The sequence below is a fragment of the Ambystoma mexicanum genome, chromosome 2q, assembly GCF_040938575.1.
Source record: "Ambystoma mexicanum isolate Mex_15411 chromosome 2q, UKY_AmexF1_1, whole genome shotgun sequence".
NCBI lineage: Eukaryota > Metazoa > Chordata > Amphibia > Caudata > Ambystomatidae > Ambystoma > Ambystoma mexicanum.
Window position 1 is genome coordinate 344841000 of NC_090924.1, and position 18969 is coordinate 344859968.

Here is an 18969-nt window from a genome sequence, read left to right on the forward strand (position 1 = left end):
TAGATCTGGTTGGCGCGGTGGGCTCTGGTGGGTCTGTTAGAGGAGTTGAGGGTGATTCTTTCCAAGAGGTATGGTGGGGCATCAGATGTAAGGCATCTATGTGTGATGGCCATGGTTTTAAAGAGTATACGTTCCTTTACCGGTAGCCAATGGGCCTCTTTCCTTGCTTGAGAGATGTGTTCCCTTTTGGGAATGGACAGCGCTGCCCAGAGCGCGTTGTTTTGCGTGATTTGAAGTTTTTTTAGATTGTTGACAGAGGTGTCTAGGAATAGGGTATTACAGTAGTCCAGTTTAGTAACTATTGTGGCTCTGGCGATGGATAGGCAGTTTTTGGTGGAGAGAAAGGGCTTGACTGCATTGATCACCTTGGTGGTGAGCGCTGAGAAGGAGGCTATGGCGTTGACCTGGCGGGACATGGATAATGAAGCATCTAGGTGGACACCTAGGGTTTTGACAGTCTTGGAGACTGTGATGATGGAATTATCCATGTTGAAGGTTTTATATTGCGGGGGGAGTTTGTTGAGAGTTTCGGTAGTACTTACTATGAGGATTTCAGTTTTGTCCCCGTTTAGGCAGAGGCCGTTGGCAGCTATCCAGGTTTGGATGGCTATGCAAATTTTGGTTAGGGCTGTCGCATCTTCTTCATAGGTCCCAGTTAGTGGGAGTAGTACCTGCGTGTCGTCCGCGTAGTTGGTGTACGCTATGTTGCGACAGTTGAGATCATTGAAGAGTGGAAGGGTAAATATATTGTAGAGTGTGGGGGCGGTGCTCGAGCCCTGAGGTATGCCACAGCGGATGATGGTAGGGGATGCCGAGGCTGTGTCTGAGAAGACCTTCATGAGTCTTCCATTTAGAAATGAGGCCACCCAGGCGATGGCTTCTGGGGAGAAGTGAGCTTCATTTTTTAGGTGCATGCATAAGATAACATGGTTCACAAGGTCAAAGGCGGCGGACAGATCCAGTGGGAGAAGGAGTGTCGCTTTGCCTTTGTCCATGATGTCCCCAAGTTGTATTTTTAAGTCGAGTAGGGCTGACTGTCCCGTGACCTGGACAGAAGCCTAACTATCTTTTGCCTAAGATGTGGTTGGTTTCTAGATATTCCTGGATTTGTGTGTAGGCAACTTTATCCAGGATCTTGGGCAGGAAAGGCACGGTGGTGATGGGCCTATTATTGGTAATTTCTGGGTCGAGAGTAGTTTTTTTTAGAAGGGGGCGTCCCCAGGCTTCTTTTAGACTGTCTGGAACTGTGTTGGCGATGAAGGAGGCGTTGATGAAAGATTTGAGAAAAGGGGCAAGTGTTTCAGTGCAGTCTTTAATGAGACTGGCTGGGAAAGGGTCTCATTTGCAGTTGGATGGTTTAATCTTGTTCATAATCTCAATGACTTCCTGTTCTGTTACTTCCCTGAAATTGAAAGGGGTTATGGGGGGTTTGGCGGAAGGGGGTACTGGGCTGGAGGTGGGCAGGTGGTCAATGCTGGTGGTAGAGTTAATGTGCTGTGACAGATTCTTGTGGTGCTCCTTACTTTTTTCTTGTAGGAGTTCAATTTTATTCAATAGAGCAGATTGTATAGAGTTACACCAGGTTTGGTCTTTAACAATATCTTGTGACTAGGTAACTGGTGTGGTGAGTTCTTTGAAAATGGCGAAGAGCTCTTTGGATTCAGAGCTTGCATTCGTAATTCTTTCATTGTAGGAGGCTGACTTGGCTGTGATTATAGCTTTTTTGTATTGCAATGTGATTTTTTTGTAGGAGGATAGGGTGGCTGGGGAGGATAGTTTCTGGCAGGTGTTCAGCGCTTTTCTCTTCTGAGAGCAGAGCTCTTTTAGTTCCAAGGAGAACCAGGTGTTTGAATGTTTCACTGTTGTAGCTTCTTTTTCTGTAAAGGGGCAATGGTGTCTATAGCAGTGCTTATAAATATCTGCTAACACTGAATGGTCGGAGGACTTGAGATCTGTTGTGAGGGTGCTGAGGTGTGGTATGATCTTATCTTTAGTGAGATTTTTTGGCACATCTTGCCAAGGCTGAGGGAATAGGGTTAGGCTTTTTGGTCTTAGACGCGGCGGGGATGAGGAAGTGAATGATGTGATGGTCTGACCAGGGAGTGGGGGTAATGGAGCTAATGTCAATCTGTGAGTTGTGGTTGGCTATCCAGTCAAGGATGCGGCCTTTGTTATGTGTGGGTGAGCTTATCTTTTGGTCAAAGCTTTGTTCCTTTAGGGCTAGTGAGAGAGATTTGGCTGGCTTGTCCTTTTTATCATTGAACCCTAGGTTGAGATCACCTAAAAGGATGCTTTTGGAGGTGATTTTTAGGTTTTCTGTTAGGTGATGTAGGAGGCTCTCCTGGAACTCCGATAGTGGGCTAGGTGGGCGGTAATCGAGGTTGATGGTGATGGTAGAGTTGGGGGAGAGGGCAATTTTTATAGCAAGGGAGTCTGTGTTATCACCTAGGTTAGATGTGATTTGTCTGGCCTTTAGGTGATCTTTCAGGATGAGTGCTACCCCACCTCCTACTGATGAAAGGCGGTCTTGCCTGATGATGGAGTATCCTGATGTGGGATGGCATGGTTGAGAGCTGGCCCTGGGGCGCTGTGAAGCCAGGTCTCAGTGATGGCTAGGATGTCGAGGTTCAGGTTGATTAAGAGTTCGTGAATTTCAGTGGCATGAGCAGGGATGGATCTAGCGTTGATAAGGGCTCACTGCAGGTTGATTAGGGGCTGGGATGAGGAAGGGGTGGTGTTGTGTGGTACAGGTAAGGCAGGGTTGGGGTGTGTCAGGACTAGTGTGGGTGAGGTTGGTTTGGCCGTGTTGGTAGGCGTTTCTGTAGTCTTGGATGAGTTAGGTGGGGCTTGAGGGTTGGTGCTAGGGTATCTGGACGGAGTCCCAGGAGTTGGTTCCTGATGTTAATGGGTCTAGTGCGTGATGTTATGGTGAGTGTAAGAGAGGTTGCTGTGATGTTGCCTTTAGTGAAAAATGAGGATAGGAAATGGGTAGGGGGGATGTTAGAGGGGAAGGTGTTAGGGAGAATTCTCATTTCATGGCTAATTTCCCTTACCTGTAGAGTCCCCCCAGCAGCTTTGCTGGATTTGAAGGGTTTGTTTCTTTTTACCTGCTAAGAGTGAGACTCTTTTTGCCACTCTTAGGCATTTTTGCTATGTGTGTTCTAGGCTATTTTTGTGTTTAATGCCTATGGGATCTTTTCTCTCACCCATAGGAACCATCTTTATGCACATGTGTCACACAGCACCCTCTGTGCCGTGACACAGGGGTGTCGTAGCTACCCCCAAACATAGACTCCATACCCTGGGACTGACTACTGTCTCCCAGGGCATGTAAAGTCCCCATTGACTTTACTAGTCGGTTTTTATGAACTTAACCAGTACACCCCATCTTAATATGGAAGTACTGGAAGGGGTTAATAGTTTTTCCCCTATGTTCATTTTCGAGAGGGTACCTTAAAGTCCCCCTCTACAAAGTTTCTGCTGGTGGCAGTGGTTACTACCTTTTATATTCAACCGCAAATATTTCTCTATGGGATTTTCCCATTGTTCGAGGCTACCACTTTTACTGACAGCCTCTAACATACCGACGGTCTATTTTTTTATTAACTTTACTCCGGTAGGTTTTATTTGCCACAACTTTGATAAAACTTCTTTCTCGAGTCTTACTCCATTTTCCTAACCAAAGTCGAGGATCCTTTGTTCGTCCTTTTGGCAGGCTTCTGCCAAGAAGCCCTCCTTTCGGCGCCACTGAGTCTGGGGTGGGTCTGTTGTTTGGGAGGGGGAGTAGAACCCCTGGACAGAGTTGCCACAGCAACTCAGGTTGCACTCTAATCTGATAGGCCAGAGGGTCTCCCGCCAAGATGACCACTCCACTGTGTAAGTGACAGCTAGGCTGTATGAATGGGTCTCTTTCTGCATAAAAGCAGGGTCCTGAGGACTGGAAGAGCAAGACATCGCAACTGGAACTACGGAACCGAAGGGAAGAGAAGCCAGAGACATCTTCAGCATCTACACCACCGGTGAAGCCCTGCCGGATCGTCTCACCACTTTTCTTCCACACGACGAGAGGAGATCTTCAGCGGAGGAGCATCCTTCCCTTGAGCTGGCGGGGTCAACCAGTTCACCTATCACATCCACAAACCTCCCTTGGTCGACTCAACAGTGCCCCGCACTTGAAGACCGGATAGCCAGGCAGCTATCGACCCGGACCGCGATTAAAAGGAGCGTACCTTTTAAACTTCGTTTGGCAGAACCGCGGCTGGTTTCATCCCTGGGTAGTGCAGCGACTCGAACCTTCCTCCACGACGAGAGCCTCTCTTCATCTGTTGGACCCCTCGACCTGCAGGAACTACCAGGAACAACCGCCATCGCAGGAGAGACTTCTCCACGTTTAAGGTACATCGTTCCGCCAGGCCGCCCTTTCTCCGTGGTAGCCCTAAAGGTGTTTAAAATCCTTTAACTACTTGTGGGGTCGGCCGCCCTCTCTCTTAACATTGTCTTTCGCCTTGCATCTACCTCTTCAAAAGTTTTCTACTAAAGACTTGACTGCAGCTACAAGAACATTTTTGCTCCTAAGCTCTTGGTCCTGTACCACTGACTCTGGCTCAGGCCTATTGACTCTGGCTGATTTGTTAGATCTGCTCTCACTAGATTAGTTTTCAATGAGAAATGTGTTGATGCACCTAAATCTTCTAAACCCCTCTTCCTTCCTACTGTTTTAACTTGTGGAGTGCCATTGTGCTCAGTTTTCATTCACTTGTATTTTGGTTAAAGTGTTACTGTGCATTACTTGTTCACAAAACTTCAGGGAAGAGTTACTAGGGGGTGTCTGAAGATATTTCGGTTTAACTTGTACTTTCCCTCCCTTTCGTTGAATTGGTAGAGTGCCATTTGTAGTAGGTTTTCACTGTGCCGTTTTGCTCAGTTTTCACTATACCGCAAACTTGTCTACAATTGAATAGGGAGTTGTATATGCTTTTCTTTTGACTAAACTTAATTTACTTTATTAACTGTGATCTATGTGTTAACTTAGAAGTGTATAAAATAAATATATATTTTCTTTTTAATACAAAACTTTGGTCAGTGTTTCCTTGCTCCATAGTACTGTACTACCTATTGTGTCAACCCTGAATACTGCTCATCTCCCTCTTGAGATAGGTCTGACTGCTCAGCCACAGCTACCAACTAAATCTTTGTGGTACAGACTGATACCAAAGGGGATTTATTGCTCTCACCTGTAGTCCTAATCTTGGGTAGTGCTCCCTAAGGGAACTGCCCTGGATTCTGCCTAACAGAAGGTGTGGAGGGCAGCTGGTGTGTTGGTTGATTGAGGGTGTTGCATGGTGAATATAGGTATAGAGTGCCGCAATCAGATGGTAATGCAGCTAGATGCTAGGGGCAGCAGTCAGATGGCGGAGCAACTAGGTGCAGAATGCTACAAACAGATGGCAGTACAACTAGATGAAAAATGCAACAATCATATGGCGGAGCAGCTAGGTGCAAAATGCAACAAACATATGGCAGAGCAGCTAGGTGCAAAATGCAACAATCATATGGCGGAGCAGCTAGGTGCAAAATGCAGCAAACATATGTCGGAGCAGCTAGGTGCAAAATGCAACAATCATATGGCGGAGTAGCTAGGTGCAAAATGCAACAATCATATGGCGGAGCAGCTAGGTGCAAAATGCAGCAAACATATGGCGGAGCAGCTAGGTGCAAAATGCAACAATCATATGGTGGAGAAGCTAGGTGCAAAATGCAACAATCATATGGCGGAGCAGCTAGGTGCAAAATGGAGCAAACATATGGTGGAGCAGCTAGGTGCAAAATGCAACAATCATATGGCGGAGCAGCTAGGTGCAAAATGCAACAATCATATGGCAGAGCAGCTAGGTGCAAAATGCAACAATCATATGGCGGAGTAGCTAGGTGCAAAATGCAACAATAATATGGCGGAGCAGCTAGGTGCAAAATGCAGCAAACATACGGCGGAACAGCTAGGTGCAAAATGCAACAATCATATGGCGGAGCAGCTAGGTGCAAAATGCAACAATCATACGGCGGAGCAGCTAGGTGCAAAATGCAACAATAATATGGCGGAGCAGCTATGTGCAAAATGCAGCAAACATATGGCAGAGCAGCTACGTGCAAAATGCAGCAAACATATGGGGGAGCAGCTAGGTGCAAAATGCAACAATCATATGGCGTAGTAGCTAGGTGCAAAATGCTAAAATCATATGGCAGAGCAGCTAGGTGCAAAATGCAACAATCATATGGCGGAGTAGCTAGGTGCAAAATGCAACAATCATATGGCGGAGTAGCTAGGTACAAAATGCAAGAATCATATGGCGGAGCAGCTAGGTGCAAAATGCAACAATCATATGGTGGAGCAGCTAGGTGCAAAATGCAAGAATCAAATGGCAGTACATGTAAGTATTAGACGCTACAATCAAATAGCAGGGCATGTGTGGCACAGGATAATGAGCGCCGCATAAGTGTTGGATGGTACATAAGGTGCCAGCAATAGTCAATTTACAATAGGCTAGATGCAATATGACTAGGGTGCATTGGATAGCTCTTGCCGAGGGGCTGGTTACAACATAGCTGGCGGCATGTTAAATCAGTGTAACTACTGTGTGAGGTGTCTTCCCTAGAGTTATAACAGCACAGCCAATCATAGGCAACTGGGGCAGAGTAGTTAACATTATAAAAGGCATAGTTAATAGCATGGTCAAGTACAAGCAGTAACAGTTACTGGTTAGTGGCATGTAACAGACATGGCAGTTGGGCAGTGTTGTTAAGGCACAATCTGGTGAAGGTGATGATCGCGTAGTCGGGCAAAAGAGTAGGATGAGTAGCCCTTTTGTGGATCCAGTCGGTGCAGGGGAGCAATGCGTGGAGGCTATAGGCGGTGCATATGGGAATGGGGATTAGGTGACAGTTTAAGTCCGTGGGTTGGATGCTCGTGTGTAAAGCAGAGCACGATGCCGGTGCACTCGTGGGGCCAGTGCCAGTAGGAGATATGGGGTAGGGATCAGGAGGGCAGGCCTTGCGCATGGTACACAGGATAGGTAGCCAATATATAGGGCAGGAAATATGCACAGTACAGTAATGGGGGGGCTTACCCATTGAATCTTGGAGCTGGATACAGATGTCGGGAGAACCACGGGCAAACGGCTCCTCCGGCTCCTGACAGGCTCACGACAGGGTCGTAGCCTTAGAGGTGTGCCTTTGCTGGTGGGCCGGCGCTCGCCTGCCGGCAATGTGATAGGCTTACAAATGCAGGGTGAGGGCCAATCACGTCGTGCTCCTGGCAGCTTGAGGAAATTAGGCTTGCAGAGGGTAGTCAAAATCACAGGCGGCCATTTTGGAGTGGCTAAGCCTCGTGGTAAGCAATGGAGAAATACCTAATACGGTAGCTGAGGATGCCTGATACTCGCAGGGACGGCTTCTCACAACGAGATGCGCATTTTCCTTAATTTCGGCGGCGGTGTGGCGATGTTCCAGTACAATGCACTTCTGATTTAAAAATGCTCAAGATGCCGGTAGTAAGCCTAGTGGCATACCTTGGAGGAAAGATTGCTCCAGCTGTTCTTCAAGGGTTGGTGGCCACTGCTGCAGCAGTGGGGGGGATAGAGAGGGTCATTTATAAGGTGCCTGTACGCAAGTGTTTCTAGGCGCGACTAGACAAGGGAGGGAAGACCGAGGGAGGACAAAACAAATGATCTTACTAGGGCTTGTGTCATTTAGATTGTGCAAGTGCGAAATGTAAAGTGCGGGGGCGGAGTGCCAAGGGGAGTGGAGGGGGAAGTGCAATCAGGGCAACAATGCTCTGAGTAAGTGCAGCCAGAGTAGCCAGCTCTTAGTAAGTGCAGGGAGGCAAGAGACTGTAGGGTTCCAGATACAGCCCCTAAATGCGGAGTCCGCCCAGAGGCAGTGCAGGGGCTACTGATCATGGGGAGCCTGGTACCAGAAACACTCAGAGGGTAGTCAGGCAGCCAGTCAGCATAGCAGACAGTTCGGTCAACAGGGGAGAGAGAGAAAGCAGAAGCGAAAAGAAAGGTTTTGAGTTGCTTCCAGAACTTTAAGTGGTCCGGCTCAAGTTTGAGAGGGGCAGGGAGGCCATTCCAGAGGGAGGCACCTGCAGAGGAGAGAGATATATCCCCCACTCTCTGCCTGGTGAAGCGTCTGACCCTCAAGGAGTTGGAGGTGGCAGAGTGAAGGGCTCGAGAAGGAATGTGTTTAGGAAGAGAGAGTTGAATGTAGTGCGGTCCCCGGCACCAGAAAGCCTTGTGGAAGATGCAAAGGGTCTTGATCCTTGCAGCCACCTGGAGCCAATGGAGAGATTTCAGGGCTGGAGATATATGGTCCCTGGGCTTGAGGCAAGGTAGGGTCTACGTCTGTCGACGGTACAGAATGTGTCTTCTGGTTGTTTGGTGTCTGCTGCAAGTACAGATCATGTCTAATGTTTACCCTTGGGAGGTTCCCCCTTTCCAAAACCATGAGAATGGAAAGCAGACTGACGTTTATTTCTGTGAGGACTGGAGTGCTGTAATAAATGAATAACAGTGACCATATTGGATTGGCTATCTATGGACAAATTATGTCTATGACATGTATTTTGAAGTGGGATCATGTAGGGGGTCACATGCAGTGTAGACAAATCCCGTATGGAAAGTACAGTGTAAGAAGATCCCAGGTGTGAGCTTAGTTAAGGCGAGTACTGCTTACTGATGCCGCAGGAGAAAGGTCAAGTACTATGACACTCGAAGGCCCATCCTAAAAATGCTGCCAATATAACACAGCAGTAAGGAGTGGAAAAGCTAAGCACTTCACTTACAGTGGCAATTGTTTGACAGTATTAGCAAACTGTTGCGGAGTGAGCCATGTGTGCTACTCTGTAAGTTACAACTGCTGGTCAAAATTGGTAACGGCTGCATAAGTAAAATATATTCACAGCACCTGGCCATGAGTTTATTGTTTCCAGGCACACCTTATGAGTGCTGCCGAAGTAAAATGTAAGGATGTGTAGAATGGGTCCTCCTGGCCTGTTTCTCTTACACCAGAGTCCACATAAGGCCCAGTGATTGAGTCTTGTTGCAGAAACGTTGCTGTCTATGACACCGGATGGTTTTTCATTAACATTCAAAGAAATGTGTAGACGTGTAAACACATGCACTAAAAAAAAAGCTTGTTTAGTAGAATGGACAGAAAACTCTACAGTGGGAAGCAGAGGCACTGTATATGTATCTAACTACTCACACCCATTTGCTTCTAGGGTTGCGGGGCCTTATGATGTCAGTTATGATTGCAGCACTCATGTCCTCTCTGACTTCCATCTTTAATAGTGCGAGCACCATCTTCACCATGGACCTGTGGCGCTACTTCCGACCACGCTCAACTGAATGGGAGCTCATGATTGTTGGCAGGTGAATGAAATTGCATTTTCAGGTTCACAGTACTGCTCTTTTTTTACTTTTGTGTGATTTGTCCCACATAAACAAATCGTTTGTTTCTTCATATTCTCAATGATTCACGTCTGGCCACCATTCAGTCTCGATTCCTAAGTCAATTACTTGAACAGAACCAAGATCTTTGAAAACCCCAAGTGAAAATCTAAGGGCCTTGTTACAAGTGTGCCGGTCCAGTAACAACAGTGCCGGTAAGCCATTAAGCCGATTACCGAACCAGCACACAGGGTGCAATCCCTCCCGCCAGGTCAGACCTGGTGGACGGAACGGCACCCGCTCACAGACTTTCCGGGAAGCACCGGCACCGTTGCTAACGGTGCCGGTGCTTCCCTCATCCCCATTCCCATTGAGTACTATGGGACTCAAATGGGAATGGGGATTTACATTTTTCCGGCGCCTGACTTCCAGGAACACCGGGGTCATAATCCCCCAGTGTTTCCGTGAAGCCAGGCGCCGGGAAAGTGCACGAGTCCGGCGGCAGCATGCCGATTTTACCGGCAAGTCTACCACCGGACTCGTAATGAGGCCCTTAGACTTAAATTCTTAAAAAAAAGATATTAGCTTCTTTCCTTAGAGGAATATGAGATTCTCAAGCTATTTCTGCTGCTTTAATTTTACACTCCTGTACAAGCCCCCTCCCGCTTCACTCCCTAACCATCCCCTCTATCCATAATCCTGTATTATCTGCATCTTGAAACGTCTGCATTATTTATATTTGTGTAATATTTACATCCATCTGCTAGCCGAGATAGGTGTGATAGTATCACATGGCGCAACGGCAAAGTGCAGCCGTCACACGTGTAGTTAAATAAAGGGGACGTTCCTGCAGCTCGCCAGTGTTTGGCAGGAGCCCGAAGAGAGAAGTCTTGTGTCTGTGTGTCTCATTGAAGGTACTGGGGGCAAGGCCTTACCAAAGGGGTTACGGTGGCTGCTTACACCATCACAGTGGCGACGAGGATGCAGCTGGGCAGGGGGATAACATTCCGTTGAATTATTTTGCTTTGGCAATGATTTCCGATGCCTGTCGGAGGCATTAATCCTCGCGGGGAATAAAACCACCGCCATTTTGGAACCATTTTGGAACCCCCACAGTAGTGGCTCCACGTGTGGAGTGCTTGTGCACCGTGAGGGCAATTTTTGGAGCTAAAGCTTAACTGGAAGGCCACAGGGGCCACAACTTTGCCAGAGGGGCCCTTTTTCTTCAAAAACATTATTTTTAACTTCTCAATTTGCACTTCTCTCTAGAAGACAAAATCTTCTCTGCTTGCTCCATCGTACAACACAGGTGGCTAGCCTGAGGACCTCATATACCATCCTGAGGTGGTTGACAGGGACTGAAACACCATATCCAAGGAGTGCGTATACAAGTGCGTACCATGACCCTAGAGAGGGTGCCTGTGCTGTTTTTGCCACCACGGCAGTGCGCCTGAGGAAGCGGATTGCGGCATTCACCCTCGTGGAAGGTGCCTGTGCAATCTGCCGCCATGAGTGAAGCAGGAGATGCCGACCAAAATGCTGCAGGAGCCCAACAACCTAGAAGAACACCCTGCCAACAAGGTACACTGGCCCCGACGGCTGAATGCGACACCTCAGGTAATCCCTCAAAGCTGGTGCCAAAGTGGCTCCTCTGGATCGAGAAGCTTGACATGTACTTTAACGCAACTGGTTAGACAGACGACGAAGCCAAAGTAGCACCCATCATATACACAGCTGGGTCTGAGGTCGATAAATATTCAAGTCCCTCGTTCCTGCCAATGACTCCTACAAGGCTGCTAAGGACTGCCTCAAAGAACACTTTATGCCACTGGCAAACCAGGACTTCGAGAGGTTTTTCATGTGTAGTGCGAAACAGAGGGAGGAGGAATCCCTCGATCAATTCTACAGTAGGCTTCGTCACCTGGCAAGCACATGCAGTTGGGAGAATGAGGACAGTATTGTACGAAACCAGCTGATACAGGGATGCAGCTCAGGGAAACTATGCCGCCAGGTCCTCCATGAGCCCGGACTGATGTTGGCTTGCATTTTAGAGATGGGGAGGTCTAATGAACTGGCGGACAGCCACACCACCAAAATGGACGCTGCAATGAAGTCGCTAAAAGTGGAGGATGCATGTGCGATTGGGCAACTGCCAAACACTGGCCCATCGAGAGCTAGATGGCCCCTAAGAAAGCCTGAGACGCTGCAGCCGTGCCCCAAATGTGGGTACAGCCTCCCAAACACAGGGGAATGCCCGGCGAAGGGGAGAGTGTGTGGATGCTGTGGAGCAGCAGGACATTTTGCGAGAATGTGCAGAGCCCCCGCTCCAGTCACCATTCCCAAAGGGCTGAGTAGAATGCCCATCGACAGGCCGCAGTGAAAAAAAAAACAGTTGTTGAACATGAGATACCAAGTCTGGAGCTGACAGAAGAAGAGGAAGAGTTATTTTTTATCTCGAGAATCGCCTCTCTCAAAAAGAGGAGGAGACAACCTATGTGCACGGTGGCTGCATGTGGAACAATGACACCTGTGCTTGTGGACACAGGTGCATCTTTGTGAGTGCCGGTGACACAGCTCTATGAGGCACTCCCAGGGCCCCCAACACTATCAATACCATCTGCCAAAATATTCTCGTTTGGGGGGACTTAACCACTCCGAGGTGCGTTTGTGACCAAAGTGGCCCATGAAGATAAAGAAATCAACGCGAAATTCTTTGTCACAGACATTAGTATGCACTCCCTGCTAAGCTACGCAGCAGCGAAGGCCCTGGGCATTGTACATTTTGCCCTCAAATAATACGCCGAAGACACAATGAAACTCTGGAGTCTAGAGAGGTTTTCCACAGTATTTCAAGGTGTTGGAAAACTCAAGGGAGAAACCATTAAACTACTCATTGATGAGGCTGTGCGACCAACGGCATTAAAACATCGGCGAATACCACTTCACCTGAGACAACAGGTGGAAAAAGAACTACAAAACCTGGTAAATAGGGACATCATAGAAAGAGTGGAAGGCCCAACCCCATTGGTGTCCCCCATTGTCGTGGCTGTTAAACCAAAGCAACCCGGATCTGTCCGTATCTGCGTAGATATGAGACTGCCCAAACTCGCTATCAAGCGTGAGAGGCATATAATGCATAAACTAGATGACGTGGTGGGAGAATTGCAAGGGGTGAGAGTAATTTCAAAACTAGACCTGCGGTCTGGGTAACATCAACTCACCCTACATCATGACATTCACGACCCATCACGGGTTGTACCAGTATAAACACCTTAGCTTTGGAGTCTCCTCGATGGGCGAAGTTTTTCAAAACGTCATCCGGGGGCTTTGGCTAGCCCGGAAGGAGTGATAAACCTGAGCGATGATATCTTGGTCTGCGCCACGTCAGAAACTGAAAATAAGATTCACCTTGAGAAAGAGCTGGAAAGAATTCAGTATCTAAGGCTGACTCTGCACCGAGAAAAGTGTGAATTCCTAAAAGACAATATTGAGTTCTTTAAGTTTGTCTTTCACACCAAAGGATTTTCCCCAGAACCGCAAAAAGTCAGAGACATCCAGGAGGCAAAACCACCAGAGAACGTGTAGGAGGTGAGAAGCTTTTTAAGAATGGTGACCTACTGCGGGAGGTTCATACCTAATTTGGCGACCCTTTCAGAACCTCTCCGGACGTTGAACAGGAAAGACACGGCCTGGGTGTGGTCTGGAAAAGAACAGAGAGCCTTTGAGACCATCAAAAAAACTCTCACAGGGGATGAAACAATGGCGTTCTTTAACCCGGGGAAAGAATCAGAAATTATCGTTGACGCCGGTCCGGTCACACTAGGAGCAGTACTCTCACAGCCACATGCCCAGGGGCAAATGAAGCTGATCGCATATGCCAACAAGGCACTCACCAGCATGCAACAATGATGCTCACAGATAGAGAGAGAGGCTCTGGCTTTATTGTGGGGATGCCGGCATTTTTGCACATACATACTGGGAAAACCCATCACAGTGATAACTGATCACAAGCCGATATTCCCTATCATGGTTGGGTCGTCGTCTAACCCACCCCCCAAGATTGAGTGGTGGATGCTGGCCCTAATGGAGTATGGAGTTGTACTGACCTACAGACCGGGAGCCCACAATCCTGCGCACTACTTATCGCAGCACCCCAAGTGCAGCAGAGAACAAGAGGATACATCACTGGTAGACATTGAAGAGCAGGTTTGTCTGGTGGTAGAAGCAGCAAAGCCTGTTGCCCTTACCCTCGAAGTAGTGGCAGAGTCCTTGAAAGTGGATGAGTGTTTTCGAGTAATCCAGGAGGCCATGGTTAGTGGCGAGTGGAGATCGGTAATGTCCAATACAGCTCGCAGAAACCGTGAGATGCAACTGGTTCTGGAACAACTGTGGCGAGTCCGACATGTGCTATCGGGTGCGACGGGTGATGGATTACTGCTATGGGGCCGGCAGATAGTGATTCCGCAGGCACTGGTGGAAAGGGTGCTGGAGTTGGCACACTGCGACCATCAGGGAACAGCAAAAATCAAAGCAAGACTGCAGCCCAAGATCTAGTTCCCTGGTCTGGAAGCAAAAGTAGATGGACATGTGGGCAAATGTGTCTAGTGCCAAGCAACCGCCCCAGTCAGCCGAGAGTCAAGAATTTAATCTATGCTCAGGAGTGACGATCCATAGGACACTGTACACGTGGACTTTGGATCTACTGGAAGAGATATGTATTTCATTGTGATGATTGACCAGTGGTCCAGGTACCCAGAGGTAGAGCTGGTAGAGTCCACCTCTTGTGAGCAGATTATACAAGTAATGGATAAGGTATTTGCTACAAAGTGCTCACAATGAGTGTGAAAACATTCCATGACACCTGAAACAACTGGACATTGAGGTGGGTGACACAGTCCTCGTACGAAACCATCCTCCTGTAGGGAAGCTGTCCCTCAACTATGAACCCTCTCCCATGGGAGTTGTCCAGGTGAAGGTCTCAGTGGTGACTGCCGCTGACCAAAAAAGGAACTGTGACTAGGAACTCCAGTTTTTTTCGGAAGGTGGGAGGGGGAGAGAAGCTGAGAGATCGACGGGTGGAAGTTTCTCCGACCAGGACCGCTAGCATGCAGCAACCTCCTGAAGAGGGTGCAGGAGACATAGAACTTACACCAGGTGAGGCAGAAGGAGAGGCTGGGCAGACAGTGGCTGGAGAGAGATACCTCCGTAGAGAGAGCCGTCGATGCCCATTGCGATTCAAAGACAACATAATGGGCGACCAGATCTGAAATGACTGAGTCCCCCATTATTGTCCACGTTGGGCCTACCACTGTTTGGTATGTTACTATGTACAAGTCTGTCATGTTGACAATGGTTACTTCTGAAAAGCTGTGTTTAATTGTTGTCATAAAAAAGAAGGAATGTGATAATATCAGGTGGCGCGACGGCAACATTCAGCCGTCGCGCATGTAGTTAAATAAAGGGGGCAAGGCCTTACCACAGGGGTCCCGGGGGCTGCTTAAAGCCATCACAATAGGATACTAAGAACAGACAGCACACTCTAGAAGCCTAGAGACGGAAATATTTATGCTTGAAAAAATATTTCAAGGCTATTACTACATTCTACAATATGTTTCTCATTGCTAAGGTAGAGTGCAGCATGTTTCATGTGCTTATGAAGGAACTTGCTCTTTCCTCATCCCTACATATTAATAAGTCAAATAGCTATATGGAATTCATCCTTTAAAAAAAAAGTAAACCTGGACTGATGGGATTTGTTTTATTTTTTTTCAGAATTATTTTATATAATTCTTTTACTTATTTTGCTCTTTTATGGTCATCTATTACTAACAAGGTCCTATTTACGCAACACACTTGCTTTGCCTTGCTGACTTTCATTTACTACAATTGCACAATTTGCTATTCATCACAATTTAGTATTGTTTCACTGTGGCTCTTTCTAGTTGCTCAGCTCAACTCATTCTGATGCCTCACTACTTTTTCCCCAATTTTCATCTAAGCAAATCCTGATTCCTTCTGGTAACTCCATTTAATTCACCATGAGGCTTCTCCTTCTTTTGACTCAATCTGGGCTCTTTGCAACTCAAAAGTGACCTGTTTTCTTCTGAAAATGTACCTTGTTAACACACAGCTCACCCTGACTACTGCCACAACCGTTCAAGTTGTCTACCTTCCTTTTAATTCTATCTGAAATCCTTACCACTGTGTCTAATCAACCTCTGGACTTGGTAAATATCTCCTTGATTCTGCCCCATTCCTCTTATTTATCCTAACTCTTTCTGGCTCATAGATTGTTCAGACAATAGATTCTTAGCTCTGTCTAGATTTGCCTTAGATTCCCCACTCTTTGTTTCAGAATCATCCATTTCTGCCACCTTCATCTCTCTCTATCTCAGCTCCCTAAAAGTATCTCAGATTTAACGCTGGGATCCTTCAAACTCTCTTGGCTCCTACTCTTCAGCCCCATCAGACTATATGACAGCTCAATTGACCATTTTAAAATCCCCAGCTTCTGTCTCATTTTCCTAATGCATTTAACCCACCTTCCTCAGAAAGAATGTAAGGCCCTTTTCTGTGTTACATCTGAATCTGTATTAGCTCATTAAAGTGTTAATATAACTATCTTTGACCCTATTCAAATCCTTCCGACTGTGTCCCTGTTCCTTTTACCTGTAGGCCACATAATAATTGGCTCCACCTTGGATAGTCTAGATTTTTCAAGCTCTTCTGACCTTTTTATGTTCTTACTGTCTCTATCCTATGATTGCCGGACTCTGACAATTTTGCATTATTTCTATGTTAGCTCATACTCATGCCAATCCTGTGTATCTCATCCAACCCACCTGTGACTGGAGGAGAGAACACCTCTAGGTCTTGTAATCTAGGGTCCAGCAGTAGCAGAGGCCGGGTTCTGCTGAACTCATGGCTGGAAGGCCTTCAGCAGAGCCTACACTGCAGCAACCTTAGAACCGGACACATGTTTGGGAGCTCCTTTTTCAAACTGATTGGACTCCGTCGTTAATACCTTACGGGGAGAGTACAAAATAATGGAGAAAAAAGGAATTGAGAGCACGCCAGATGGCAATTCTGGTGCCAGCATGGGTATGCCCACAACCAGAGTCACGGGTACAATTAGTACCTAAAGTAGTGACCTCCAAGTCAGTCATGGGAAAATCTACTTGTTGAGTGCAGAGAGCAAGGCTGCATCCCTAGTACCAGAGGACAGCACTCTGCCACAAGCGAGAAATCAGTGTTTTCCCTACACAACACTAGTGAGTGACTTTACACATTGTGTGGTGCTCGGCTATAGGTCCAGGCAAGGAATGGGAATGTAGCTTTCACGGCCTGGCGGCGGGGCAGACATGGGATTTAACGGGCCGCCAGCCCAAGCTTTGTAGGCCCAAGCGAAGCAAGGGTCTCAGCTCGGGGTGCGGGACGTTAAATCCCATGAAAGCTATTTGCACCCTAGGATTTCCCATGGTGCGAATAGTTTTCATTTTTTTTCTTTCCGACAAGAGATGTGCTCAGCGCAAGAACATCTCCCGTTGGAATGGAAAAGAAGTCCCAAAAAATTGCAGTGGCCATTCAGATAGAAAAGGGACAACGTCCCTTTTCGGAGGACGGCGCCCATGGAAAAAAGGTTCCAAAATGGCTGCCATCATCGGAAAAGGGGCCTAGTCACTTTTCTATTTTTATTGCAGCCATTTATATTGGCATGCCGTGAATCACGCCTGGGAAAGGGGGATTGTGATTGGTCAATCTGCCTTTCCGGGGTGCGAATTAGAGATCACAGCATTCTGGGTGCGGTGGCTCTGGCCTGAATCCTCGGGCTGGAGAAAAATAGAGACCATAGAACATACACCACATCATAAGCAGCAAGCGTTTACACTGCACGCAGTGAAGTTGGCAGAAAGGAAAGTGACAAGACTGCGGGGGAAGATGGATCTTCGTGTCTGCTAGCCACCAGGTCAATACTATACAAAAATAGCATCCTCAGTATTTGTAACTTCAGGCTGCAGGGGCCGAGATACAGGCTGATACTCATTCACCGAAGATGCGCAACACCTGCAGAGAACCACGAACACTAACCACAATAATGGAGAACAGATAAAACCATTAAGTTGGGGCAAATCACAATGCATGAAGCTAATGGAGAAACAGACCCACAAATTGGAGTTCTCACTATTGTTATCACTCTCTCCACATGGCATAACATGAGGCACACATGCTTTGACTTGGTGGCTGAGAGCACAACATTTCTGAGAATTTAGTGTAAGGAGAGCTAGGGACACAAAACCAGGAGAGCTAGGGACACAGAACAGGAGAGCAGAACTATACCAAAAAGGTCGCCAAGATCAGGCTGTGAGATAGGAAGCTAGCTAAGCCAGTGGGGGCTGATCTTAGGAGCAGCCAAGCTGAAAGGACAGGCTAGGTGAGAGGCCTCCTGAGAACAGAGATTGGGAGGAGACACCCACTACAAATCCTAAAGCAGATAGCTAGCTGTGAGCTCTAGCACAGACCCTGGTAGGAGTGCTGAGGCCACCATCCGAGATAAAATAATAAGGACATAACTAGGACCGCGACAAAGGCGATGTCATTGTGAAGAAGATTGCCGGGAAACTCTAAAAACCCTATGACTGGGAGTGATTAGAAGAGCACTGTCATGGGCAGAGGCCAAAAAGTTTGATGATAGAGTAAGGATCAGACTAGGCCCTTTCACAAAATGTACATTAACCCTCCTTTCCTCCAATATTTTGCTTAGGTGTATCCCTTTGGAGTTGCATCTCCATCTTGTAGACCTTCTCCTAACCACTAGTGAGTAATCGACCAGCGTTGACCCAGGACAATAGCCCCTACTGCTCATCAAGGAGGACACTAGGGTGGACAGTTCATTTTGGGTGGGGAGTCTTGCAGACCAAGGAAGAATGGTCCTATCCAATTTTATGTTAGATACTTTCTTCCTTTCCCTCTGAGTGCAGAGTAACCTGGTAAAATCGCACCTGTGCTTGTCTGAGAGTTCTTTTCATCACCATTTATGATAATGTACATCAACTTCTTCAGATTTTGTCTTGGATTTGTTCTGACTCTGAGTCCACTTCTTATTGACTGTCTTGTCTCTTTGGATTCCGTCTCAAATTCTTTATTACTCTGCGAAGGTTCCTTTCTCTCAGCTTTTGTGCCCTCGTATCTGCTTTTACTGATTCTGTTTGAAATACTTCAACATCTGTGTTGGCATTCGATCTGGCTCTAGCCACTAACTGTCTGGCCCTATGTTGACACACTTGACTCTATCCTGGTGCATTCTAGCTCAATCTTCTAATTTCTGCCCTTTGCCTCCTTTGTCACGTACAGGGTCTTTGTGCTAGTATTGGTTGTCGTGTCTATTCTTTGGATTCCCCTGGTGCAGGCCAGTCAAGGTGGACAGCTGTTTATTTACATACAATCCATCAGCTCCTATCTACAACCACCTGTGGCCATTGTCTTCATAGCTGGCTGTTTTTGGAAGCGTGCAAATGAAAAGGTC

At 47.3% G+C, this 18969-nt stretch overlaps 1 protein-coding gene across 2 annotated transcripts in view; it reads left to right on the plus strand.

Moving 5' to 3' along the window:
• SLC5A11 (solute carrier family 5 member 11) overlaps window positions 1-18969 on the plus strand; it is a 672168-nt gene that overhangs the window by 441378 nt on the left and 211821 nt on the right. For both annotated transcript variants that reach the window (XM_069647357.1, XM_069647356.1), the window contains exons 12-13: window positions 9278-9428; window positions 18798-18966. In XM_069647357.1, the coding sequence (XP_069503458.1) occupies window positions 9278-9428; window positions 18798-18966 (320 nt within the window). The remainder of the gene's footprint in view (window positions 1-9277; window positions 9429-18797; window positions 18967-18969) is intronic.